Here is a 27403-nt window from a genome sequence, read left to right on the forward strand (position 1 = left end):
CAGTGTCGGATCCCACCGTCGTAATTAGACTCTCCTTCGGGTTCTGGCATGGAGGCATCCCTTTGCAGCTCCCAGGCGCAGAAGCCGATCTGAGAGGCATGGGAGGTCCTCGGGTCCAGGCATGTATCCCTAGCAAGGTCTTCTGCCTCTTCTAGGTCTTCCAGTAGCTTGCTTCCCTCCGACATGGACAGGATGATGAGGTCCTTCCTTAAAGCTCAGATTGAGTTGGGGTTTCTTGCATTCCCTGCCCCATCTGGCTAGGGGTCCTTTCCCTGCTTCTATGCTTTTTTTCTCCTTGTCCAACCTTGGTGGTTTCAGACTTCCAGGCCCTGGGATGCAGTAATAAGGTGATGGGGATGACTAGAGCCCATTTTACCTCTACCCCTTCCAAGTCCCTGACTGGTTCTGTTCTTCCTCCGTCGGAGCAGACGGGGTCCCAGAACTGACCAGTCACTCCATGGTCCTTGGGAGGGAGGGCTCCAGTCCCATCTTTTTAGACCGGTTTCTGTCCCTTGGTGCTTCGGCTGACAACCATTCTGGGTCAGTATTATCCAGGGGTCTTGAGATGGTAGTAAGCAAGCTCTGTTACCTCTTCTCAGGTGGTTTGTCTACCAGGAATAGAGGGGCTATCATCCACCTCTTTGGCCTTCCGGGTAATAGATAGGACCTTCTCCTCTGCTAGAGCTTCCTCCCCTGCTATCCAGGGTTCTTCCTAGCCCCCGAGAGTGGATCTTCCTCATTTTGCTCCTGGTCAGCCCTCTTGAGCCAGCCTTTAAGTGGAAGTTACCCCACTTGGGGTACCCCACTCTTTAGTGTCCTTCACTTTGCCCCCCCCCTCGAAGGAGGTGCTTTGGAAGATATCATGCAAGAGGAGACACCTAGACTCCCCTATGGAGTCTCTCACCAAGGATAAGGACCTCAATGAAGGGGACGGGTCCCCCAGATCTCTGCCTGAAGATGTCTCCTTTTGGGACATCTTGAAGATCCTCAAGTTGAAGGGCGGACAGATGGTCTTCCCAACCCCTGTCCTCCAAGGAGTCCATATTCCTGAAGGTATTCGGGATGTGGAACCATCTACCACCTGGGTTTCCCTTTTGAGTTGTTGACTGCCAAGGACTTGAGTAAAGTGTCCCCCAAGCTATCTACTTTTACATCCCTGTCTAATTCCTCAATGAGGCTGATTTCCAGTGCTGCAGAAGGCGCCTCTTGAGTGTTTCGCCTGGCTGTGCCTATCCAGGTTTGTGGAGTCCTTTAAAGCATTTTTCATGAATGCCCCCTTTGATGGATCTACTCTCTTTGTTCCATCAGTCAAAGAGACACTTACCCACAGAGTCCAGGAAGGCAAGACCTTGTCAGCTGTGGGAATCAAGTTTTCTACCCCTCAGCGGTCCTTTTCTAAGACACAGTGAGGGACTAGGAAGTTATGGTTCCGGAAGTCGCAGTCCTTATTTCAGGAAGCTCAGGATGAGCCCTCTTCTAGTAGTCGAGGGAAAGGATTCAATGGCAGGCGCCGCCCGAGAGGCAGAGGAGGTCTGCAAAATCAGGGCTCCAGGGAACCCTTCTCTGAGAAGTCCTTCCAACACTCCTGTTGCACTGCCCAACTGTCCTGCCCTGGAGGCAGTCGGAGGTAGTTTGTCACTGCACCGATTGGGCTGGACAAGTTTCACAAAAGATCACTGGGTGTCAAATATTATTTCCAGGCACTATTTCAGTCCCTTTTCCCAACCCACCCACCAGTCAGGAAACTCCTCCCTGATGTGTGACACTCCATCAGAGGGAGTTAGCTCAGCAAGAAGTGCTGAAGCTTCTTCAGATGAGAGCCATCAAAGAGGTACCCTCCCAGGACAATGAGAATCTGGAATAAGCAAGTTAAATCTCTCCTTCAAGAAGTCCAAGTTCCAAATGGTCACTGTTCAGTCCATCATGCCTCTTCTGCACAAGGACGATTGGATGTGCTCTGTGGAACTTCAGGATGCAATCTATCACATAAAAATAAACAGGCACTCCAGGAGACATCTCTGCTTTCATGTAGGGAGCAGTTATTACCAGTTCAGGACCTTGCCCTTTGGTCCTCACCACAGCCCCCTGGGTGTTCACCAAGTACATGGCAGTGGTGGTAGCTCACCTGAGACTGCAAGGATTCCAGGTGATGTTCATCGTGTTACACTACTGCAGTCATCACACTTGGGTTATCCTGCCGTCAGGCGGTCCCGCAGTCGGCCAGAGTTCCAAAGTCTTGGTCCGGCGTCGGTTGCTGTCGCTTCTTCCCTGACGTCAGTGTGCTAGGGGTATGTAAGATGCATCCGACGACATTTTCTTCAGTTTTTCTTGCCGCGTGGTGCCCAAAGCAGAAGCAGTTCACAAGTGCAATCGGCCGACTTCTGAGATTTTCAAATCGAATTTCAGACCGAAGTCTTCAATAAAGCTAAGTACCCCGTTGGGGAACCTTTTCTTGCCTCAGTCCGATGTCAGAAAAAGTTAACAATTGCATTTCTTGTGGGAAGCAAATACCTCATAAGGACTTTCATTCTTATTGTATTCCTTGCCTAGGCCCAGACCACGATGTCACAGGTTGTCGGTTTTGCGCTAGGTTTGATAAACGAACTATTAAACGTTGGTTTGATTTCGCCTGACATTATTTTGGTAGGAAATTTAATTATACCATGCCGTCGGAGCAACCGACGACCGGAATGCATAAAAAATGCAAAGATAAGGACAGGCAGTCGAGACCCAAACCAGACTCCAAGGCCTCTGCTAGGCCAGTCGGCGGTTTTCAGTGAGGCGCCTACGCAGCCCCTGATGACCGCTGATTTAGAACCCCAGGCGACAACCGATTTACAAGCAGAGATTGCTAGGCCTCCACAACCTTTACCTTTAGGCCCTTCCGACTCCATGCCTGAAGGAGATTCTGGTGCAGTTGAAGCGCCTTCAGTGGCAGAAGGTGTCTTCAGACCGACTACACTCACTATTAAATCCTATGCAAAGCTGAAAACTCCTTTAAAAACAAAGAAGACTATACAGCAGTCTCCAGTACAAGGCCCCATGCTTAAGAAACAGATGCTTAAGATGGCTGAAGACTTAATTACCCTAATCAGGGGTTCCCATCCCCCTCCTGATAAAAGGCCAAGACAGGAGGAGGACTACACTTCCTCTGACCAGGTTTCAATTTCCTCAGACTCTTCTGAGGAACAGGAATATTCCTTTCCCCCTTATGAAGACTCTGATGCTGAAGAGTCTATCCCTTCTGCATCTCCCCCAGAAGACTACTCTTTTGGGGAAACCTTACATACCATGAGGGAACATTTCCGCTGGGAAGGCCAGGATTACTCTGATTCTAAGAAAAGGCTCCGAGAGTTCCTTTTACTACCCCAGCACAGACCACTTGCTATTCCACCTGTGTTAGACATTGTGGATGATGTTTATTCAGAATCTAGTCTTAACCCAGATTCACTGCCTCCTGCACCAGCCAAACCAGACAAATACTACAGAGTCCCTGACTCACACAAATTCCTGTATAAAAGTCCTGTTACTGACCCAGAAACCATTTTCCCAGGGTCCCAAAGAGGTTAAGGCCTCTGTTGCTAAAAATCCTGTGCCCTCTGAAAGGGATTCTAGAGCACTAGACAGATGGGGAAAGAAAGTATATACCTCAGCTACTCTAGCTATGAGGGCCTTAAATTGTCAGTTTCACATGCTGAAATATCAACAATATTTGATGTCTCAATTAAAACAAAAAATGATCACACATACAGAACAGCCTGATTACAAGGAAATGCAAGATTTGTTGCATGCAGCTGAACAAGTAGGAAAACATACTTTGCAATGTGGATTTGATTCATTGGAAGCTTCTTGTAGAGCAGCAGTGACAGGGTCTGTCATACGTAGGCATGCTTGGTTAAAAGAACAAACTTTACCTGATCATGTTAAAGCAAAGTTATTGGAAGCACCTTTACAGCATGATGTTTTATTTGGTGTAAAAGCAGAAGAAGTTTTAAAGAAAGTGGAGGATAAGGCAAAATCTATGCAAATGGTGAAGGATTTTTTACAGGTTCAACCCCCTCTTTTCAGAAATTGGCCAATCAAAAAACTGGTCCTTTCCAGCTTCTGCCAGACCACAGAGGGGCAGAGGCCAGTCACAAGGCTCTTACCAGCCACGACAATGGGATGCCACAACCCAAAAAGGAGGAGAAGACAGGTCTCAAACTGCCAGAAGACAAACACAATGACTTACCCCTGAGACTTCCAAGCAAAACCCTCTTGGCAGCTCCCTTGGGGGGAAAACTAGCACTTTTTGCAGACAATTGGCACATCATCACAAAAGACAAATGGGTCCTAAATATTGTATCTCAAGGATACAGATTCCACTTTCACACTTTGCCAAGGATAAAAGGAATGCCAAACCTGCCACCAAATCAATGGGCAGAGGCTCAAAAGCAAATTTCAGCTTTCATGGACATGAGAGCCATTCAACAGGTTCCTACACAGGAGCAAGGACAAGGATTTTACTCAAGACTATTTCTAGTTCCCCGAAAGGACAAAGCCTGGAGACCCATTCTGGACCTCTCAATTCTAAACACATACCTGGAAGTGCCCAAATTCAAGATGCTAACACTACAGCAACTTCTTCCCATGCTGGGCAAGAAGGCTTGGCTAGTAACGTTGGACATCAAGGAGGCATACCTGCATGTTCCTATCAGACAAAATTGCAGAAGATACCTCCGATTTATAGCAGGTTCAACCCATTATCAATTCTCTGCACTGCCCTTTGGCTTATTTACTGCGCCCAGGGTCTTCACAAAATGCCTGGCACCAGTAATTGCATACTGCAGACAAAGAGGGATTCAAATATATCCATACCTGGACGACTGCCTTATTCAAGCAGAAAGCAAGGGCATTCTATTAAAGCATCTGGCTGTCAAAAACCTAAGTTGCCTAGGGTACACAGTAAACGAAAAGAAGTCAAAACTAGTGCCCTCACAAGACATAATATTCCTGGGTGCCAGCTTAAATACAACGGCCCAGATGGCTTATCTCACGCCAGACAAGCAAAGACAACTGACTCAATACTTCAAAATGATGGCAACAAAGACCCAACTCCCTGCAAGAAAAATTCTGCAGGCCATGGGATTCATGGCATCTTGCATACTACTAATACCATTTGCAAAACTGCATGTGAGGAAATTACAATGGTATCTGAAAAGCGTATGGACTCAACACAGCCACAGCATGGAAACAATAATTCCACTCATACCCTGCCTTCAACAGGAGTTTCTATGGTGGGCTCAGGCATGTCACCTCAACAAGGGTCAGCCTTTTACCTTACCCACAGCCAGGCAAACTATAACAACAGATACATTGGATTATGCCTGGGGAGTGCACATTCCAGGACAGTGTATTCAGGGCAAATGGTCTGCAGACCAAAGGCATCTACATATCAATCAAAAAGAGATACTAGCTGTACAAAATGCCCTAACAGCTTTCAAGGACCTCCTACATCCAGGGCAGCTCCTAATAAAGACGGACAACACCACAGTGAGGTGGTACATAAGCAAGGGGGCACACACTACTACCCCCTATGCTGACAAGCAATGACCTTGTGGAACACAGCACTGACCTACCAAGTTCAACTACAAGCACAATTCCTGCCAGGAAAGAAAAACACATTGGCAGGCGATCTAAGCAGAAACATCATAGATCCTCCCGAGTGGAAACTAGATCCACAAGTATTCACAATGATAACTCAAAAATGGGGGAGCCCAGACATAGATCTGTTTGCTTCCCCCCAAAACTACCAACTACAGAAATTCTGCACAAGGACATACCACACACTAGCTTGGAAAGTGGACGCCCTCTCATTCAGTTGGAAAACATTGGCAGAGTATGCCTTTCCTCCACTGCCTCTTCTGGCAAAGGTGCTGCTGAAAGCCAGATTAGAGAGGCCACACATGATACTCATTGCTCCAGACTGGCCACGCCAACACTAGTATCCAATGCTAAGGAACATGGCTCAAGGTCCACCATGGATTTTACCTACAATTCCTCACCTGCTCACTCAAAAAAACAATCAGACTCTACACAGCCAGCTCAAGACTTTAAATCTGGCTGCATGGCAAATTGCCTAAACAACCAGTCAACACTTCTCTCTAAAGCTGTGATGGATGTTATTCTGGAGGCCAGGAGGCCCAGCACCAGGAAAGTCTATTCAGACAAATGGAAAAGATTCTGCGCCTGAAACCAGACTAAAGGCCAAAATCCCCTTGTACCAAATATTCCTCAGATTCTTCAATGTTTAACTGAGATGTTGCACAAAGGACTTTCCTTCTCATCTATTAAGATCCACGCCTCAGCTATTTCAGCTCAATACAACACAGATCCTCCTATATTTTCACATCCATTACTAAGACAGTTCCTCAAAGGGGCTAAAAACATAAGACCGCCCCGGAGAGCACCAACACCAACTTGGGATTTCAACTTTGTTTTGGAAAAACTTACACTACCGCCCTTTGAACCAGCTTTCACAGCTGATCTACAGTTCCTATCATGGAAAACTGCCCTGCTGATAGCAATAACTTCAGCACGAAGAGTCTCAGAACTACAGGCCCTAATGGCAGTGGAGCCTTTCATCGTTATTCATCAAGACAGAGTCTCTTTACGAAGTAACCCTTCCTTTATGCCAAAGGTGGTATCCAGTGTGGCCCTAAACCAAACCATTCATTTGCCCACCTTTTATCCAAAGCCCCCAGAACAAAGGGGAAAGGCTCCTACACTTTTTGGACATTCCCAGGCAATTACGTTACTACTTGGAAAACTAAGGCTTTCAGAAAATCTGACCAGCTCTTTGTATCCTATGCTGCAGGATCACAAGGAAAAGCTATCTCAAAACAGACCATTTCAAAATGGATAGGACATTGTATCTGTTTCTGCTACACACACCATGGGAAATCTGTGCCTGGTAACATCAGGCCCCATTCCACCAGGGCTACAGCAACATCAACAGCCTTCCTCAGAGGGGTACCAACCAAGGATATTTTGGAGGCTGCAACTTGGAGTTCAGTGCACACCTTCACCAAGCACTATCACTTACCTCTATATTCTAAAACCAGAGCTGGCTTTGCCACTGCAGTTCTGCAGGGCCTACTAGCCTCACCAAACCCTGTTTAGTTCCACCACCCACCCTTAGCTTTGGGATTCAACCCGTGTGTGATAACTGCAGCAGTGTAACACGATGAACATAGTACAGTTTTGTACCTACCATAAATGTAGATGTTCGAGTGTTCACACTGCTGCAGTCCAGGTTACCCTCTCTCCATCCCCTCTGAACTAGCTGGAGTTATCTTTACCTTTCTATCCTATACAACCTTTGTGGTGTATTTGCTTGTAAATTAAGATGTTGTTTTATTTATATTTTTATTAGCAATATGTATTGCCTACCTATTGGGGGCACCTGACATCTGGGGCAAGAAAAACTGAAGAAAATGGCGTTGGATGCATCTTATATACCCCTGGCGCACTGACATCAGGGAAGAAGCGACAGCAACCGATGCCCGACCAAGACTTTGGAACCCTGGCCGACTGTGGGACTGCCTGACAGCAGGATAACCCAAGTATGATGACTGCAGCAGTGTGAACACTCGAACATCTACATTTATGGTAGGTACAAAACTGTACTTTTCCTTAGTTTGATTGTCTCCTTTCAGCTCCCACCAAGCATCGACTGGTCACAGCCACTCAGAACATTCTTCATCTGTTCGACCAGCTAGGAATCTCCATGAATCTACCCAAGTTGAAACTGATTCTATCCCAAAACTTGGAGTTTATTGGCATCCAGCTGGACACTGTGTCAGAGATTGCACTGTTAGCTTTCAGGTGTGTAGATCTAATCAGATCTCATGTTCAGTGCCTCCTAGAACTGTCTCATCTGGTGTCATTAGCCAGGTCTTACATGAGGGTTCTAAAGTGGACTCTCACAGTCCAGTGTTCTTCTCTCTCTCTCATCCGATGACGGCTTCAGTCCGCCTCACCCCGGTGTGCAGGCGTCATCTCCTTTGATGGATTCAGTCTCCCAATCTCCTCATGGGCGCAGACCCTTTTCTCTTCCTCCCCCCAATGCCACAGTGACCATGGATGGTTCCCTGTTGGGATGGGGGGAGCATTACCAGGGAAAGACGGTCCAAAGTATGTGGTCCCCTGCAAAGACCAAACTGCACATAAACGTACTGGAGATGACAGCAGTTCTTCTCACATTGCAAGCCTTTCAGGACTGCCTTCCTCTTGGTACCACTGCAGTACACATGGACAAAATGGCAGTTGTGTGGTACATCAACAGACAAGGGGGCACACATTCTTACCTGCTTTGTCACGAGGCCATGAGAGTGTGGGAATGGGCTATGCCCTCTGGGCGCCTTCTCCTTGCAACTCCCATTCCCGGAGAGTCCAACATGCTAGCTGATGGACTCAGCAGGGCCATCCTGAGTCCTCACAAGTGGTTCCTGAATCCCCTCAGTGGTGAGAGAGATTTCCCTTCACTGAAGTCATCCAAGCTGTGATCTGTTTGCTTCCTGTCACAATCACAAATGTAGCCAGTACTTCACCCTGATCCCCCAAGTTGGGGAATCCCTCTGGGATGCACTAATTCATGATTGGTCTCTGGGTCTCCTTTATGCCTACCCTCCTATACCTCTCATTCCCAGAGTGCTTCAGAAAGGTCGATGCCTCAAGGCTATCTTGATCCTCATTGCCCCCTTCTGGCGTCTGCAGGCGTGGTTCCCCACTCTTACGGTCTCATATGAAGTACCTCCCTTGGGTATTAGATTCCCTTCCCAATCTTATTTCTCACCCTTCGATCCCAAACCTTCAGACTCTTCATCTGACTGCATGGTTTATCCACTTCCCGTAATTCTAAACCAGCCCAGGCTTGCCTCACCCGCCAGAGACATTATTCTGGCCTCTCAGAAGGCCTCCACCAGAAAGGTCTATGGTAGTAAATTGAAAAGATTCTCTGTTTGTGCCAAAGAGTGGGATCTGGATCTTTTTTTGGCTCCCATTCTAGACATCTTATTATTTTTGTCTTCCCTCTCTCTTTCAGGACGGAGTTATTCTCCACTATTAAATTGCATTTGGCAGCCATTTCTAATTTCCATGTTTGCGAAGAACCTACTTTTCCTTCCTCCCTTTGTAAGTCCTTATTGAAAGGTGTGTTTCTGCTTTAGGCCTTCTATCAAAGATCCTTCTCCTCCTTGGGACTTTTCCTTTGTGCTGCAATTTTTTACACAGAGTCCCTTCGAGACTACTGCAGCTTGTGATATGAAGTTCCTATCATGGAAGACCGCCTTTCTAGTGGCTGTAACATCAGCAAGACCAGTTTCTGAGTTGCTGGCTCTTTCTATTAAGCCTCCATACATGATTTTTCATAAAGATAGAATGGCTGTCCAGACTATAACCCCTCCTTCATACTCAAGGTGGCCACTGAGGCAAATTTGAATCAATCCATTCAGTTGCCAGTTTTCTTCCCCAGCTTCTCCAATAAAGGCGAATATTTGCTGCACACATTTGACTTACATAGACAACTACAGTTCTACTTGGACAGGACAAAGAGTTTCCACAAATCTGACCAGCTGTTTGTTGCCTTTTCTGTTAACAGACAGGGTCTAAGATTACTATATCTCATTGGATTTCAAAATGTATTTCTATGATTTATTCTTCTAAAGGTTTGTCATTGCCAAAACCAGTCAGAGCTCATTCCAGTAGATCTGTGGCTATGTCAGCTGCCTATTTGGCCCGTCCTTCTTTAGATGAGATTTGTGCAGTGGCCACCTGGTCTATTCCTCACACTTTTGTCACTCATTATAAGCTTGACATAGTTTCCAGGAACAAGGCTTCTTTTGGCCCCACAGTTCTTTGGCATGCCCTTCCGTGAGGCCACCCAATCTGAAGGGTTAGAGGGCAACATGGGATTATGGGAGTTGAGGAGCTCGACCTCTTGGATCTGTCTGATGAGTTGCCGGCTCAGATCCCATCTTGGATCCTACGACCCAAGAGTGATGAATAGTGACATATGATAACACAGATGCCAAGTTATGCTAAGTACATAACTGTTTATTGGGATGCACGGCTAGACTTGTAAAGGCCCTGGTGTTCATTAGCTTAGTATAAACCTATGGACCTGAGATCTTTTCAAAACTCGGATATCGTTGGTTCTGCAGTATTTGTTTGAGTCATTATTCTCTGGCCTTTCTTATTCCTTTATCAAGATTCATCTTTTGGACATTGTTGCTCGTCTGCCCTTGGATCCCCAGATGATGATCTGTATTTGAAGAGCAGTCCCTAGAAGACAGGTGATTCCTTCTTGGGATCTTAATTTTGTACTGAAAGTCACTGTCACTTTTTCTTGAACATGCTCATGTGGCTGATTCTTATAAGTTATTATTGTGGAAAACCGAGTTGCTCATTGCTTTGACGTTTTCAATAGTGTGTCTGAATTACAAGTTCTTATGGTGATCCAGCCCCCTCTCATCTTTCACAAAGATAGGGTAACTAAGAACCAGTCATTCCTTTATGTCTGAAGTCATTTTGGTGTTTACATTGAGCCAAGCAATCCATTTCCCTGTTTGCTTTCCATAGCAAAAAATAAAGAAAGAAAGAATTATTCAGAGACTGGATGTCTGTAGGCAAATATGGGACTATAGTTACAGAACAAAAAACTGTAGGAATTCTAATCGGCTATTTATTTCTTATGGAGGGAAAAAAGGGACAATCAGCGTCTAAACACATACTTTTCAAAATGGCTATCTCATGCTGTCTCTTTGTTGATTGTGCCACTACAAGGTATTTCCGGGCAAAGTCAGTGTCCACTCTACCAGGGCTTTAGCTGCTTCTGTGGCATTTTGGAAAGATGTAGACTTTAGAAATCTTCCCGAGACAACAACTTGATCTTCTGAGCACACCTTTACGAAGCACTACAGAGTGAATTATTTCTTTAGGGTAGTGCAGGGTTTGCTAGGATTGTTCTCCAGGGGCTCCTAAACTCTGATCTTTCTCCCTCCTCCCTTTCCTTCAAAGCTCTGATATTCATCCCATATAGCTACTACAGGAGTGATGTAATAATGAACATAGTACAGTTATTTAAGTAAATTTGCCATAACAGTTGATGTTCAAATAAATCTCTGTTGCAGTGCAACAGTGTCCCTCCATCCCACCTTCTTTTTGTTACTTTTTCCTGACTGGGTAAGGAATTATTTTTCTCTTTCCTTTTTCTGGAACATGTCTAACTTGCAGGACTCTAGCCTCCCTTGTTCTGAGGCAAAAAAGCTCTTAGGTTTTGGCGCCTTTGCCTCTATCTTTATATGGCAAGTGTGGTGCATACTGACCTTTGGTCTGAAAAGGTTCAAGGTCATACCTGTGCTTTTCTGTAGTAGTCAAGGGGGTACTTAAGAGAAGTGTACTCCAGCAACCACCTTTGGGTGTTGGAGTCCAGGTATAAGCTCCAGAGTATTTTTGTGACTTCTTACTTCTAGGCAGTTCAAGTACTCTGGCCAGACTTTCATGGTAGCACTTGTGATTAGGTACTCTTCCTATCAGGCCTGCATGCTAGAAACCACAGTGCTCAGTAGATAAGACGGAGATGGCCCTTGTTCAAGTCCGCATGTGCCAGGATTCATAAAGCCTGCAGTGTCAAAACAGTTGTTTGGTATCTAGTTAGTTTTCTGGATGAGAGAGAGCTCAAGGTCATGGCCTGGTACACTCAAGCAGGCGCAAAGGATTTTATTTTTTCTGATCTGTTTTCAGAAAGAGTATTGGGTACAAAAATCAAAAAACATCAGTAGTTGTCTAAATGTATACTTGCAAAGTAGATATGTATACAGTTTGTTTACAGATGATCTATGTTTGAAGAGCAGTCTGCATGTCATATGGGACAGCAGCTGGAAATGATGCATGTATATATGTCTGTGTTTATAGACAATAGATATATAGAGATGCACACACGTGTGTATGTGGCTGTGAGTGTGCATGTATAGATGTGTACGGATAGATATACACAAATACATACATACATACATGCAAACACATACTCTGTGACCATTTGATTATTTTAAATTACTCATTAAATGTACTTTATGCTCGCCATTGGCATTTTATATCAAATTAGGATTCCTCCCTCTCCCCATCAGTAAATGCAACTTTTCATGCCTACGCCATAGCATAGAGGAGTGAGATGTGCTTGAGTAGCAGTTTGGGGAATAAAGGAGCCAGTTGACAAAGGAGAGGAATGAGTTGAGGAATAGATTGTGGGGCACCCATTCCCATCATTTACATAGACACCAGAGACCAAGGGGTAGTATCTTCTTGTAAAGGTGCCGGGTTACTTTGAGGACTTATGTCACTTGCATAGGTGGCAAATTACAAACACACAGACACACTAAGACAGAAAATGCTTCCACCTCAGGCACCATTCAGATCACAGAAGTGAAAGGTAATATTAGCTCTCATTTAGGATTTAAACCAAAGACCTTTAGCATACCATGCCAGTGTCATTGCCACTGAAGTTGTAGGAGCCTGTGGACATATAGGTGTTGAGTTTCCATTTAAAGCATTATCCTGTCAGCTAGTAAACTTCCAACGTGGTGATCAAGATCAAATTACATACACACACACATGCATGCAAGCATAGAATGCCCTCTGCTTATGTATTGTTTGAATCACAGGAATGAAACCACTTGTTTGGTAGTGAAGCTCAACGCCTATCTGTCTAGTGGCTCTTGTTGGTCTACAGACAGTGACACTTGCACTGTATGCTGAAGTCTTGGGTTTGCATCTCCCATGAGAGCTAAGGCCGTTAACTTACTAGCTGTATCTGAATCTTAGCTTATACTTTCACACACACATTCCAGCCCAGTAATTTCTGTGAAGGACTATTAATACCTCTTTCATGCCACTGCCGTCTGCCACATCCTTTTTCTGTGATCCCACATTGCCACCAGCCAGACCAGTCTGGCAGTCCAGGGCCGTTAAGTACTAGTCTGTCTTAAAAACTTAAAAATCTGTGTATTTATTTTTATAAACAAGCTCTTCTTTAACCACCATGTCTCTGTCATGGTTAAGAAAGCCGCCTGCCGTATGCAACTTTTCATTCTTGGTATGTCCTCAAGGTCCAAAGAACATTTCTGTACTTTGCTCTGAATTTCCAGCATTTTCTGTACAAGATGTTGCCTCTTATCCTTTCTTCCTCTTCCATTGTCTTCAGTAGAGGTTGTGCTGGTCATATTATGAAGAGCTTGCTGTCAGCACAGCTTCAACTTAATGGTAATGCTGTGGCTGGGGCTTTAACTAGTTTGCAGTCATTCGCATTCACTATCAGCTATTGGAAACCCTCACTGCTCACATGGTAGTAAACTGTCCTTATAGGGTGTTTTCAGGACTCTCTGTAGAGCCGTATATTTCTCATTCCTTATGGGGCCTAGAAGCTTGATGACATAGTAGCCAGTTGGCATCACAGTAAAGAATTCATATGCACCTTCTGTTGTGCATTACTAGACAATGGTTAGGGTGTTCTTGCCCTGCTTTGGTCCTACACTGAACACTTAGTTTTCAGTGACTGCAATTCTCATTATCTCTTGGATCTGACGTATATTTAAGACCCTTAATCCTGTTCTCATGATTGATCTGGAGACATGCTTTTCCAATTTCCCCCTCTTCCCAAATAGGTCCACCTCAAGGGCATGCTTCTGGGTCCCTGTGGACCCATGTATGAGTCTTCTGTAGGCCAGGGACTTGAGAATTTGCTGGAGAGCATGTCCTCTTCATTGGACTTGAGATTAAGAATGTGACCCTTGCCTGCAGGTTCTAGAATTATTCCTAGTAACTGAAACCGTCTTTCTCTCTCTCTCTCTCTCTCTGTGAGAATAGGGAGTTAGGTTCTGGATTGGTATATGAAGAAGCTGGAAGAAGAAATTAGTTCTCTGTTCTTTTTTGTAGAGATGCTATTTAGGTTTTAGTGGGCTACAAGCTAAGACATCATCCAAGTAGATGTCTACCTTAAAATTGATTGTCATAGCCAGCCCATAGAGTCACAACTGGGATCTTTGTTAAAGCTTGTACTTCATATAGACAGTCTACAGGCTGTCTTCCAAAGGAGGGGCAGTCTGAAAGTAGACCAGTTTGTTGTGTAGAAAAAATGCATTACTGTATGCATTTGATTCTGCAACAGATCAGGGAACAGTGAAGCGTAGACAGGTCCTCACTGAAATGGGGATAAAGGAATGTGGGGGTTGATTCCTTTACATTGTCTTCCTCCATTCCCATCTCTGCTATTGAAGGCTAATATGGAAAAGCCAAGGCTTATATTTTTGCACTGTGGTGGCACAAAATAAACTGCTTCCATTCTATTCTGAATGCCATGAGCCTTTGCATCTGAAAGTGCAACTGCTCAACAATTCATTTTTTTGTACCACTGGGTCTCTGTGGAGAGATCTCCCAAGTTCATAGAAGCTGGTAGGAACTCTTCAACATGGACAGCTGCAGTGTAAATTGTAATGGCAGTTATATTGAAGGTCATCCTCTTTTCCTCAGTATGAAAATTATTAAGCTTTCTTGGCCTCTCTATGTTATCTTTTCACTGTAGTCAGATCATTCACTTATTTGATCATTATTGTACACTTCTTCCTTGTCACTGTTTCATAAGTTGGTGGAGAGAACAATAGTTTGGCTGTACGTAAGCTTGTAAATGTGTCCATGATGATTCAATATATCTCCTTTTGTCAAAACCCAGTGAGTCATAAACAGTTTAAAACTCATACTGCTGAAAGTTCCAGGCATTGCAAAAAAACATCTAAACTTATATCCATAGAAAAATAAGAATTTTTTTTTTTTTGCAAGAAGACTAATTTCCAATGCACCCTCCCTCTCAGTGGTGGGTCTTCAGCTGCCACATCTGTTGCCTAAATATGCTGCCCTTTGAGGCCATGCATCCTCAAAGAACAGGGAAAGTTTGTTTTTTTGTAATGAAAATTTAACTTTAATGTGAATTGAATGACCTTGAACTCAGTATATTGACATAGTTGTGGTAATCTCTCAAGGCAGAAGTTATGAATTCTGTAATAGGCAGTGTTTCCACTTGTTAGTACAGGAACGGTTCACTGGAATTTTGATAAAGTGCTACTAAATGAATCATCTTGGTCCTCTTGTAACCCATTTTCTGAAGGGAATTCTTCAGTTTCAGCCTATAGTGAAGAATCTAACTTTGTCTTGAGACCTGAGCTTTATAGGTAAATCTTTTCACCTATGCCATTTGAATTGTATAGTTCAAACTGATATAAACTTTGCACACTATAACTGTTAACATGATAGAAGATTTCTTAAATTTTAGTGTCTTGTTTAGAACAAGCCTTACCTTTTATTCCATAAGAACCGGTTGCTCTTAGAAGATCATTCATCTCCTATTTTTTCTTAGTGATAAGGATAAGTGCATGTGTTCCATATCTTAAATAGTTTACAGTTGCAAAACAGACCTTGCCCATTTGGATTGCCATTTGTATCTATTTTTTATTAAAAGACTAATAGACCTTTGGCCAACATGGTGGTGGACACCTATATTGCAGCCACTTCATTTCCATTGTATAACTTTGCTAAACAGTTTTGTTTGAACCACTTCCAGAATTTAGCGTTGTGTGGAAGGTTATCCTGCAAGGTATGCAATAAACTTCACCTTGTCCTTTGGGCTCTCACCTGTCCTTATGGATCCTTTTAATTATTGCATGATATTCCTCTTAGTGTTTTACCCGCAGCAAAGACCTCACAAGGTAAACTAGAAGTAAAAGAAAGAATAAGAAGTTTAAATGTACAAGTTATGAAATGGGATAAAGTAACAGACAGAGAAATTGAAACAAAGTTAAGAAAGGCTCCTAAATTGGAAAACCTAGGCCCAGATGCAGTACCTAACTTCTGGCTACAAGTATTAACATCTTTACATGAAGATTTAGACATGAGTAAAAACTATTTATATGTGAACCCCAAACAGATGACAGCCTGCTTAACAACAGGAAAAACAGTACTCATCCTTAATAGTGAATATACAAGCTATCCTAAAAACTATATACTAGTAACTTGCCTTTTGACGATGTATAAACTATACACTGGAATTGATGCCAACAGAGTTTATAATCATTTAGAAGAAAACTCAGTCATAGCAATAGAACAAAAGGGTAACAAAGTCATATGGAACAAAGAATCATTTGTTAGTCATAATGGAGAACCATAAAAAAGGGGAAAAATCTAAGTATGGCATGAATAAGACTACAAAACAGCATTTGACAGTATCCCACATTCATGAATAAGAGTGCTTAAAATGTATGAGATGCATCTTACACTGGTCGATTACATTATAGTGACCATGAAACAGTGGCAAACCACTTTGCTGTTAAACCATGGTAAAGGACAAATTATTATTCCTGGGATAAAAATTCAAAGGGGCAATATTCCAGGGTGATTTTTGCCCTTAACCTATTAAGCTGTCTACTTAACATATTAGGTCATGGTTACAATTTGGCTCCCAGAAAACAACGAATTGTAAAAACTTCTCATCTTTTAGTGGATGATTTAAAACTGTATAGTTCATCAGAGGAGAAATTGAAAGCACAACTGCAAGTGGTTAAAACTTTTTCAGATGATATAAGAATGTCATTTGATCTTGATAAATGTGCAAAACCAGCCTTTAAAGCAGGAAATCTACAGCACCAAGAAAATATCAGCCAGGGACAGGAATGTGATATAAAATAACTTGAACAAGAAGTAGTGTATAAATATTTGGGAATTGATGAAGGATCAACAATAAAACTTGAACAAATGTGAATAAAATGTAGGAATATTTTAGAAGACTAAAATTAATACTGAAAACAGCTCTGACATCTAGGAACAAAGTCCAAGCTATAAACCAATTTGCTTTTCCTGCCCTAACTTACACTTATGGAGTGATTGACTGGCCCCAAAAGGTATTGGATCAGTTGGATTGGAAACCAAGAAAAATGCTTCATGCTTATCAAATAATTTATAAAAAAATCAGTGTATAACAAGGCTATATATTCCCTGTTCTGAAGGAGATGTGAGCCTCCTCAAAATGAATTACATGTATAGATCTGCAATTGTAGAACTGCATACATATCTGCTGACTTCACGAGACTCAAACATAGTGAAAGTTTTAAAACATGAGAATAAGTCTAAGATGACTTCCCTGCTTAGTTTAGCAGAAACATATATGTGTCAAGAAGTAGGTAAAGATCATGCAGCAGCTGAATGTGCCAAAAACAAAAGAAAGATTATAAAGTGAAGAATCAGATGAAAAGGCAAGAAATGTGGAAAATGCATATAGTTGTAAGTACAGAAAACTCTTGAAACAACCTCATCATGTCGATGAGGATCAAACGTAGGAATGGTTAAGCAGAGGTGAATTTAAACCAGAAGATGAAAGGATAATGTTGGTGGCCCAAGATAGTGTACTACGTACACGTTGGTTTGCAGAGTCTGTTGAACATGTGTGAGAAACAGACAAATGCAGTGTTTGTAAAACTGAATTGGAAACAGTCGCACGTCTTTTTGCTGGTTGTAATACACTAAAAGAAGGACTATATCGTGAAAGGCATAATAATGTGGCAAGACTGTTGCACTGGAAATTGTGCAAACATTATAATGAAATAGATGAAAAAACATGAGCCACAAAGCGTTATATAAAATGATGATGTTTATATCATATGAGATTACCTATTACTGACAGTTCAAAAGGTGCAAGAAAACCAGATATAGTTGTCCATGAAAAGGCAATAAAAGTAGCATTGATCATTGAATTTGGTAAACCCAGTGACTGCAGTGTCTTAAGTACAGAGAGGCACAAAGTTATAAAATACTAGGATTATTATCAGGCAGAAATGAGTGGAATGTGGAAGAAGGATACCCAGACAGTTCCAATAGTAGTAGGAGCAACGGGTCTTATAAAAAAAAAAATTTCATTTGTACTTGGATACATTACCAGTACATGTATGAATTGCAGGAGGAGTAAATTCTGGGCACATTGCAGGTGCTGCAAAGAGCACTTCTGGCTAAAGACTGAAACAGTGCTAATCTCATGAACTTTAAACATACTGACTTAGGAATGGGGTCCATTCCCATCATGGTATTAGAAACCTCGAAGACTTGGAGAAGTTATAAAAAAATAATAAAGAAGAAGACCTATGTGGGTTCTCACTATGTTTGTTGATCTTAGAGAGTCCGTAGTGATTTCATTTTTCTTTCCTTGCTTCCCAGCTTTTTAGGGTGCACATGATGTAGCAGTGCCACATGATTTCCATTAACTGTACTTTGCATTTATAATTTTATAACCTTACTCGATTAGAGTGTTTTTGAGTTGGTATGATTTCCAATTGCGTGGGGGGGGGGTCAAGCCCTAAGGTTCGTAGAACATGCATATCTAACTCCCAAAAATATGCCATGCACAAGCCAAAGGGTATGCCCATTCTGAATAGACAGGCTTGAGAGTTAAAGAATTGTTAGAATGAGTAGAAGGCTGGGTACTTTTCCATTATCAGGGCAACACTTTTCATGTCTTTTTGGTGTTAATGTTACCAGGTTTGTGAAAAATGTAGAAGTTATATCTCCTTTTTTTTAATATTCCCATTTCATTATTTTACACACACTTGTTTAGATTAACTGGAAACATAGATGGCAAGACACTGGATTCGGAGCTCAGCAAACGCATTTAAGTTATATATCGGGGCAACAGTTACGCTGAGCGCTGTGAGATTCCTTAAACTGAAGATTGTAATTGGCTGCTAGCAAAAATTCCACATTGCAGTCGTTCTTTCCACACTATGAGATGTACTGTTCCTTGTTTTGGAGACAAATTAAGAGCTGTTGCCTAATAAAATTGACCGATACAATATGAGCACTGTTTATATGACAGTGATTTAAAGCTACTATCAATATCGGTAAACTCAACATGGCCCAACATCGGGAAAAAAATGAGTCTTGTAAATATGCATGTAGTTCTCTATAAAATTAAAATTCTTATGATCCGTCCTCCTATTGCCCACATTGCTGATTTCCTTTACCCCCCAAAAAAAGCAAAAATAAGTTATTCACATGTAAATACCTACAGTTTGTACCTTGTCAGGTGAAACCCCCCCACCCCCGCTGTTCTTTATTCAAAAGACCCAAAAAAAAAAAGCGTCTCCTCTCCACTGTACTGTGCCATTAGTCACAGTAAGTACCTTACGTGTTAATCTGATTTAAAATAATACATAAACATTGCTTTTTTATAACCAAGTGTGCTATCCACATTAAAAAGGAAGAAATTAGATGAAGTTAAGTTATGTAAATAAAACCAGCGAGTTGAATGGGGAAGGGAGTGACAGAGGCCTGGCACGGAGGTGTGGTATGTAATAGCCAGTCAGATCATGAGTTGAGAACTGCATGGACGAAATTTAAAGTAAGACATTTTAGATGGAGATTGTTCATTTTGTGCAATTAATGTAGGGCAAATATCAGGATATTATGACAGTTTAAAAAAAATAAATCTTATCCAAATTTGCTGTATTTATTTTTATTTATTTAATTTCTCTCTTTGTAACTTATCATGGCAACACTTTCAATGCGATCGTTCAGCAGAAATTCAGTACCTTAACACGTCTGTTAACCAGGCGTGCATAACATTTAAAATTAACTTTTTTTTTTTTTTTTTTTTTTTTTTTTTTTTTAATTATTAGTGCCTTCTGTGTGAAATATGCATGTCCTCCCCGCGGTTGGGTGGGCGTTTGAAAGACATGCGTAAATGGGCGTGCCTTCACTGAAGGCTGAATGTCGAGCTGGCACCTTGGCGTTCGTGAAAATCTACTGCCAATCATTAGCGGACCGGAGTTCCGCTGTGGCGACCCTTAACCGGGAAAAGCCGAAAGACAACAACAACATTAAGATAAATCATTTTTACACATATGTGGTTAACAGACATGTTAAGGTACTGGATTTCAGCTGAACGATCGTGTTGAAAGTGTTGCCCCAGTAACTGAAAAGTACTGAAGGCTGCAGTATCCCAAGTGTTCTAGTCACTGCAGAAAGCCTTTCACGAAGACTGTGATATTTGAGTGCATCTGTATTTATGTACATATGAGCATGTCATTTTCTTTTTCATTTATATTTATATTAACTAACTGAATTTGTTTCCTTTTGTATGTAGAGCAATTCTGGGATTTGTAAACAAGCAGCAAGCACAAGACATGCTTCTGTCCAAACCCAATGGAACATTTTTGTTACGATTCAGTGATTCAGAGATTGGTGGTGTAACAATAGCATGGGTAGCAGATAATACAAATAAAGCAGGTAAGATTTCAACTGAGTCAGTCATCCTAATTTATAAATAAAGTTAAGTAAGTTAAGTTCATGAAATGCTTTTAAGTGCATATTTGTTAGAAGCTGAATATCTGTAAAAATAATTGAACCACATATTTGTTGCATGCTGAAAAATAGAACATATATATATATATATATATAACAACATTCGACCTGCTTAACTTGTTTCCCATGTTGCCACCATAGATTCATATAGAAAGGATGAATACAATGTAGCATGATGGTACTTGAAACTGGATGCTTTTCTGAATGTTGCTTTCGTATTTGAGTGACAGCAACTTAACAGAAGCATTAAAGTCGCATGTTTGGTGCAAATTTTTCTGTTCCACTTCTGTTTCATTCTTTCTAGCTTATTTGGTGCACTTTTTGTTAAAATCCACAAATCATTAGCAACACTAATAATTTAAAAGCATTCAGGAAACTCCCAAAGAAGCACTTACAAGACAATATTTGCTTTATCTTGCCTGGATAAAATAATAACATATTCAACAGTAAGTTTCACTTTAGATTGCTATATACCAGCTTAAAACTGGAACTAATTCCTAAAAATAGATTAACTTTTGCCAGAGTTGTTTAACTCTAAATACATCCATAGTACGTGCCTGCCATCCTCATAAAAGGTATCTAACAGTTCAAAGGATATGAGTAGTATAGACTTCTGTTTGTACCATGTATGCCTAATTGATCTGCATTGTATTTACTCCTATGAGCTTTGTCCATGTTAATATTGTATTTATAGGTTCTTGGTATTGTTATACAGTACTAAGATTTGTTTTATACAATTTTTGGTTGACTGTTGTCTTGCTGTTGCCTTAATGGCCTGTGCTGTGCTCTACCTACCCCATTAAGTATTAAAAAAAAAAAAGTTAAGTGAGTAAATAGGTTCCGTCCTGTGATGGCTTGTGTCTTGGAGGAAGAGTAGTCTGAGGAGAAACAAGTTGCTGATCTGGATTGGAGTTGCTGTAATGATCAGCATTTGCACCTAGAGGGATGAAAAAGGTATTGACTGAAAGTGAGTGATTAGACTAGGAGTATGGAGGCAGTATAAATTAAGCTGTGGTACTTAATGGGAAAGTTTGATGCTTACATGAAAAGGACTGAAATTGTCACTGTGAATTGCAGAATGCCTGCAAAGCTAATAGGAGGTGACAGATCCTGTTAGGCAACAAATGACCGATAGCCAGGAGAAGGACACAGGGAGAGTTGAGGGACTTGATCAGATTAAGATGCATCTCAGTAAACTGAAGAATGAAGTATGAAAAATAAAATTAAGGTTATGTGGTGTTTTTGGATATTGGAAGAGTGAAAATGGTAGGGTGGACTCTTAGTGGTGCAACAAGTAACTCGCTCACCTTTGGAGAAGAGGACTGTGGGTTCTGTTCCCACACCAGGTAGATCAATTGCTGACACTGCAGTGCAGCATAAGTGGGGTACTGCACTCTTGAGTGAGCCATCCTTTGAATGAGATGCTAAATGGGCCTCATCTGTTTGAGTTGGTTGTAGTTCAGGTGGATGTGAAAGATCCCACAGCACATATCAAAAGGAGGAGGGGAAGTTCACTGAAGCCCTAGCCAAATTTCCTTTAGTAATATAAATACCACCTCAGGTCTCCCCTGAAAAGAGGTTGCTAGCCTAGTGGGACATTTTCTCTAAAAGACACCGTGGGTATTGAATCAGAGGAAAGGCTTGCCACTGAAGGAAGAGAACTTCAGTATGGAAAGGTGAGGCCAGCATAGATGTGAGTATTTTTTTTCTTCATCCCTTTTCTCATTTTGCCTGCTGACAGTCACCCTCTTCCTTAGGTCTTGATCCTCCCATCCTCCATTGTATTGTTGACTAGTGGACCCATTATATAACCTTAGAAAAATGTGTCCCTGTCCACGCCCAGTTTTCAACCTGTCTGCTCATGGGGGACATTCTCATCCCAATGGTACTTGACAGTATGTCTTGACCTCCCCTAGACTGGAGCCATCCCTTTTTCAGGATGAATTTTAGATGTTCATCGTGCATACATCTGCAGTCATAACAGATGGGTTCTCCTGCCGTCAGGCGGGTCCTCGGTCGGACGAATTCCAAAGTCTAGGTCCGGCGTTGGTTGTCGTCACTTTCTTTCCTGACGCCAGTGCGACAGGGGTACATAAGACACAGCCGACGCCATTTTCCCCAGTCTTTTTTGCCACGCGGTGCCCGAAGCAGAAGCAGTTCGCAAGTGCCGGTAGGCCAGCTCCTGAAATTACAAAAATTTGGAAACCGAAGTCTTCTTTAAAGCTAAGTACCCCGTTGGGGAAACTTTTCTTGCCTCGGACCGATGTCAGACAAAGTTAACAATTGTATTTCTTGTGGGAAGCAAATGCCGCATAAGGATTTCCATTCCCTCTGTATACCTTGTTTAGGCCCAGACCACGACGTCTCGGGCTGTCGCTTTTGTGCTACTTTCAATAAACGCACTATTAAGCATCGGGCGGAGTTCGCCCAGCACTTTTTTGGTAAAGCTTTTAATTATAAAATGTCGTCGGAGACTCCGACTACTGTTTTGTCCAAAAAATGCAAGGACAAAGACCGACACGCGAGGTCCGCGGTCTCCACCGACACCACGCCAAAACCGGCTACACATGGTCCGGTTCTCAGCGAGGCGCCTACGCAGCCCCTGACTACCGACGACACTTCTCTGGTGGTGTCTTCTGTAACCAAGACCGCAGGTTCCTCGGCCCATACTCTGACTACAGCTACCGAAGCCACTGTGAGTGTTGAACCTCTTAATGTGGACAGGTCCACTTCCACCCATGGTGTCTTCAGACCTTCATCTTCCTTTTCCATAAAGGCCTTTACTAAGTCTAAATCGGCCATGCTTTCCAAGAGGCCTGTTGCACAGGGCCCATCTCCAGGCCCCATGCCTAAAAAGCAGATGCTCAAAATGGCTGAGGATTTAATTACTCTTATCAGGGGTTCCCAACCCCCTCCGGACAAGAGACCCAGAGTGGAGGAAGATTCCCCCCCTTCTGACCAGGGCTCCATTATTTCAGAACATTCTGATGAAGAGGAACACTCGTACTCCCCTTTTGAAGATTCTGATGCAGAGCAGTCCATTCCTTCTGTATCCCCCCCAGAGGATTTTTCTTTCGGGGAAACCTTGCATACCTTGAGGGAACACTTCCATTGGGAAGGTCAAGATTTTTCAGATTCCAAGAAAAGGCTTAGGGAATTTCTTTTGCTACCTCAGCACAGACCTCTGGCGATACCTCCTGTCTTGGACATACTTGATGATGTTTACTCGGAGGCTTGCCTTAATCCGGATTCCTGCCTCCTGCCCCAGTCAAGCCTGATAGGTACTACAGAGTTCCTAACTCACACCAATTTCTTTACAAAAGCCATAATGCTGACCCTGAAACCATTTCTCAAGGCCCCAAGGGAATGAAGGCCTCTACTGCTAAGAATCCATTACCTTCCGAGAGAGAGTCTAGATCCTTAAAAAGGTGGGGAAAAAAGGTATATACCTCGGCCACCCTAGCCATGAGGGCCTTAAATTGTCAGTTCCATATGCTTAAATATCAGCAGTTTCTGTTATCACAATTAAGGAATAAAATTTCACAACCTGAACAACCAGATTTGAAGGAGTTGCAGGATATGATGCATAGTGCAGAACAGGTGGGTAAACACACCTTACAATGTGGCTATGATGCTCTAGAGGCTTCAAGTAGAGCTGCTGTTACAGGATCAGTCATTCGTAGACATGCCTGGCTTAGGGAACAAACCTTGCGTGATCATGTTAAAGCTAAACTTCTAGATGCTCCTGTACAAAAGGATGTATTATTTGGTACTAATGCTGAGGAGATACTACGGAAAATGGAAGAAAAAGCTAAATCTATGCAAACTGTCAAAGCTTTTCTACAGGTACACCCACCACGTTTTAGCAGAAATTGGCCTTCAAAAAACCGGTCCTTTCCAGCCACGGACAAGCCCCAAAGAGGTAGATACAGGTGCACAAGGGGCAGAGGACAATCTCAAGGATCATATAGAGGCAGACACTGTCAATCTCCAGCACCAAGAGGTGGCGAAGACAATGCACAACAACAGGAAACAAACCCAATGACTTTCCCCTTTGCATGCCAAGCAAGGCTCAGGTGGCAGCACCCTTGGGAGGAAAGCTGGCATTATTTTCAAAAAATTGGCATATTGTCACAAAAGACAAATGGATCCTGGACATTATAAACAGAGGCTACAGATTTCATTTTCACACTCTTCCAAAAATGAGAGGCATGCCGAACCTGCCACACAATCAAAGGGCAGAGGCTCAAATACAAATTTCGAAGCTCATGGACATGAAAGCTAGTCAAGAGGTACCTACTCACGAACAAGGTCAAGGTTTGTATTCCAGACTATTCCTGGTACCAAGGAAGGGAACCGATTGCAGACCCATTTTGGACTTAACCATCCTAAACACATTTCTACTCGTACCAAAATTCAAGATGCTCACCTTACAGCAGCTTTTTCCCATGCTGGGCAAGGAGTCTTGGCTGGTAACATTGGACCTCAAGGAGGCATACCTGCATGTCCCAATCAGACAAAGCTGCAGAAGATACCTCAGATTTCTTGCAGGTTCAATCCAGTATCAATTCTCTGCATTGCCCTTTGGCTTATCTACTGCGCCCAGAGTATTCACGAAATGCCTGGCATCAGTAATTGCCTACTGCAGACTTCAAGGGATACAAATTTACCCTTATTTGGACGATTGCCTGATCCAAGCGGAGAGCAAACACATACTTCTGGAACATCTGGCTTATGTAACACGGTTATTGAATTCTCTGGGATACACAGTCAACAAAGAGAAATCCAGGCTAACACCATCTCAGAAAATAATTTTCCTGGGTGCCAACTTGGACACAAACACCCAGATGGCCTATCTTATGCCAGAAAAACAGGGGCAACTAACTCAGTACTTCAAGATGCTAGCAAATTGTACCAGGCTAACTACAAGGAAAATCCTGCAGACTCTGGGCTTCATGGCATCTTGCATTCTTCTAATCCCATGTGCAAAGTTGCATATGAGGAAACTTCAGTGGTACCTAAAAAAACCTATGGTCTCAACACAGCCACAGTTTGGTAACAATAATACCACTAATTCCATGTTTGCAAAAGGAATTTCTATGGTGGGCCCAAGCATGCCAAACAAACACAGGTCTACCATTCTGCAAGCCTCCAGCAAATCAAGTCATCACAACAGATGCCTCAGACTACGCCTGGGGGGCACACATGACAGACAGGTGCATTCAGGGCAAATGGTCCCAAAAGTAAAAGCACCTTCACATCAATCAAAAGGAAATGCTAGCAGTGATAAATGCAATTACAGCTTTCAAGGACCTCCTGCATCCAGGGCAATTATTGATAAGAACAGACAACACCACAGTAATGTGGTACATAAACAAACAAGGAGGAACACATTCATACCCCTTGTGCAGGCTGGCCATGTCACTTTGGAGCATGGCTCTGGAATGGCAAATCGAGCTTCAAGCACAGTACCTGCCAGGTTTGGAAAACACGCTGGCAGACGATCTAAGCAGAAATATGACAGACCCGCACAAATGGAAGTTGCATCCTCAAGTGTTTACAAAGATAATCCAAGCGTGAGGAAGGCCAGACATAGATCTCTTTGCCTCCCACAGGAATCATCAATTGACAAAATTCTGCTCAAGGACATTTCATCCAAAGGCCTGGAGAGTGGACACCCTTTCTTTCAGTTGGGCAGCACGGACAGTTTACGCCTTCCCACCTTTGCCTCTACTGCCCAAGGTGCTCTTGAAAGCATGAGCAGACAGACCAAAGCTGATACTGATTGTTCCAGACTGGCCAAGACAACACTGGTACCCACTCCTGAGGAGCCTAACACATTCTCCTCCCTGGACCCTACCTCTAATGCCTCTTCTCCTGACTCAGCACAGCTACAAAACTCTTCACAGTCAGCTGAAAACACTCAATCTGACTGCATGGAAAATTCCTTAACACCACAACAGACCCTACTCTCCAAGGAGGTGCAGGATGTCATTTTGGAGGCCAGAAGGCCATCTACTAGAAAAGCTTACTCCACAAAATGGAAACGGTTTTGCGCTTGGAATGAGAAAAAGGGCCAGAATCCTAGAAAACTGAATTTGCCTCAGATATTACAGTATCTAGCTGAGCTGTTGAACAGTGGACTTTCATTTTCCTCCATCAAAATCCATGCCTCAGCCATTTCTGCAGAATACAACACTGATCCACCCTTATTCTCTCACCCGCTCTTAAGGCAGTTCCTCAGAGGGGCTAAGAATATAAGACCTCCAAGGAAACAACCAGTACCAGCCTGGGATCTTAATTACATTCTAGAAAAATTAACATTGCCTCCCTTTGAACCAGCTGCCTACACAGATTTGCAATATTTGTCCTGGAAAACAGCTTTCCTTCTGGCTATTATCTCAGCTCGTAGGGTCTTGGAACTACAAGCCCTCATGGCTGAGCAGCCCTTTCTCATCTTCCATCAGGACAGGGTTTCCCTACGAACCAACCCGTCATTTATACCTAAGGTAGTATCCAGGGTAGCTTTAAATCAGGCCATACACTTACCTACCTTTTACCCCAATCCTCAAAACAAAGGGGAAAGGCTGCTACATTCCTTAGACATCCATAGACAGCTACGTTACTATTTGGACAGAACAAAGCCTTTCAGGAAATCAGAACAACTCTTTGTGTCCTATGCTGTAGGAGCTCAAGGGAAGCCAATTTCCAAACAGACAATTTCAAAATGGATAGGCCACTGCATACGGTTTTGTTTCTCCTTTCATGGTAAAACTGTACCTACAGGCATCAGATCCCACTCCACAAGGGCCACAGCTACCTCTACAGCCTTCCTCAGAGGAGTCCCTACCAAAGATATTTTGGAGGCAGCCACTTGGAGTTCTGTGCATACCTTCACTAAACACTACCACCTACCTTTATACTCCAAAACTAGAGCAGGCTTTGCCACTGCTGTGTTGCAGGGCATTCTGGC

The 27403-nt window shown here is 42.8% G+C and overlaps 1 protein-coding gene across 4 annotated transcripts in view; it reads left to right on the forward strand.

The window, feature by feature from the left end:
- LOC122787814 (signal transducer and activator of transcription 5B-like) overlaps positions 1 to 27403 on the forward strand; it is a 2227565-nt gene that overhangs the window by 1960189 nt on the left and 239973 nt on the right. For all 4 annotated transcript variants that reach the window (XM_044054718.1, XM_044054719.1, XM_044054721.1 and 1 more), the window contains one exon: positions 20213 to 20355. In XM_044054718.1, coding sequence (XP_043910653.1) covers positions 20213 to 20355 — 143 coding nt within the window. The remainder of the gene's footprint in view (positions 1 to 20212; positions 20356 to 27403) is intronic.

This window comes from Protopterus annectens, chromosome 13.part0 (assembly GCF_019279795.1).
Source record: "Protopterus annectens isolate FY-2018-M chromosome 13.part0, PAN1.0, whole genome shotgun sequence".
NCBI classification, from domain to species: domain Eukaryota; kingdom Metazoa; phylum Chordata; order Ceratodontiformes; family Protopteridae; genus Protopterus; species Protopterus annectens.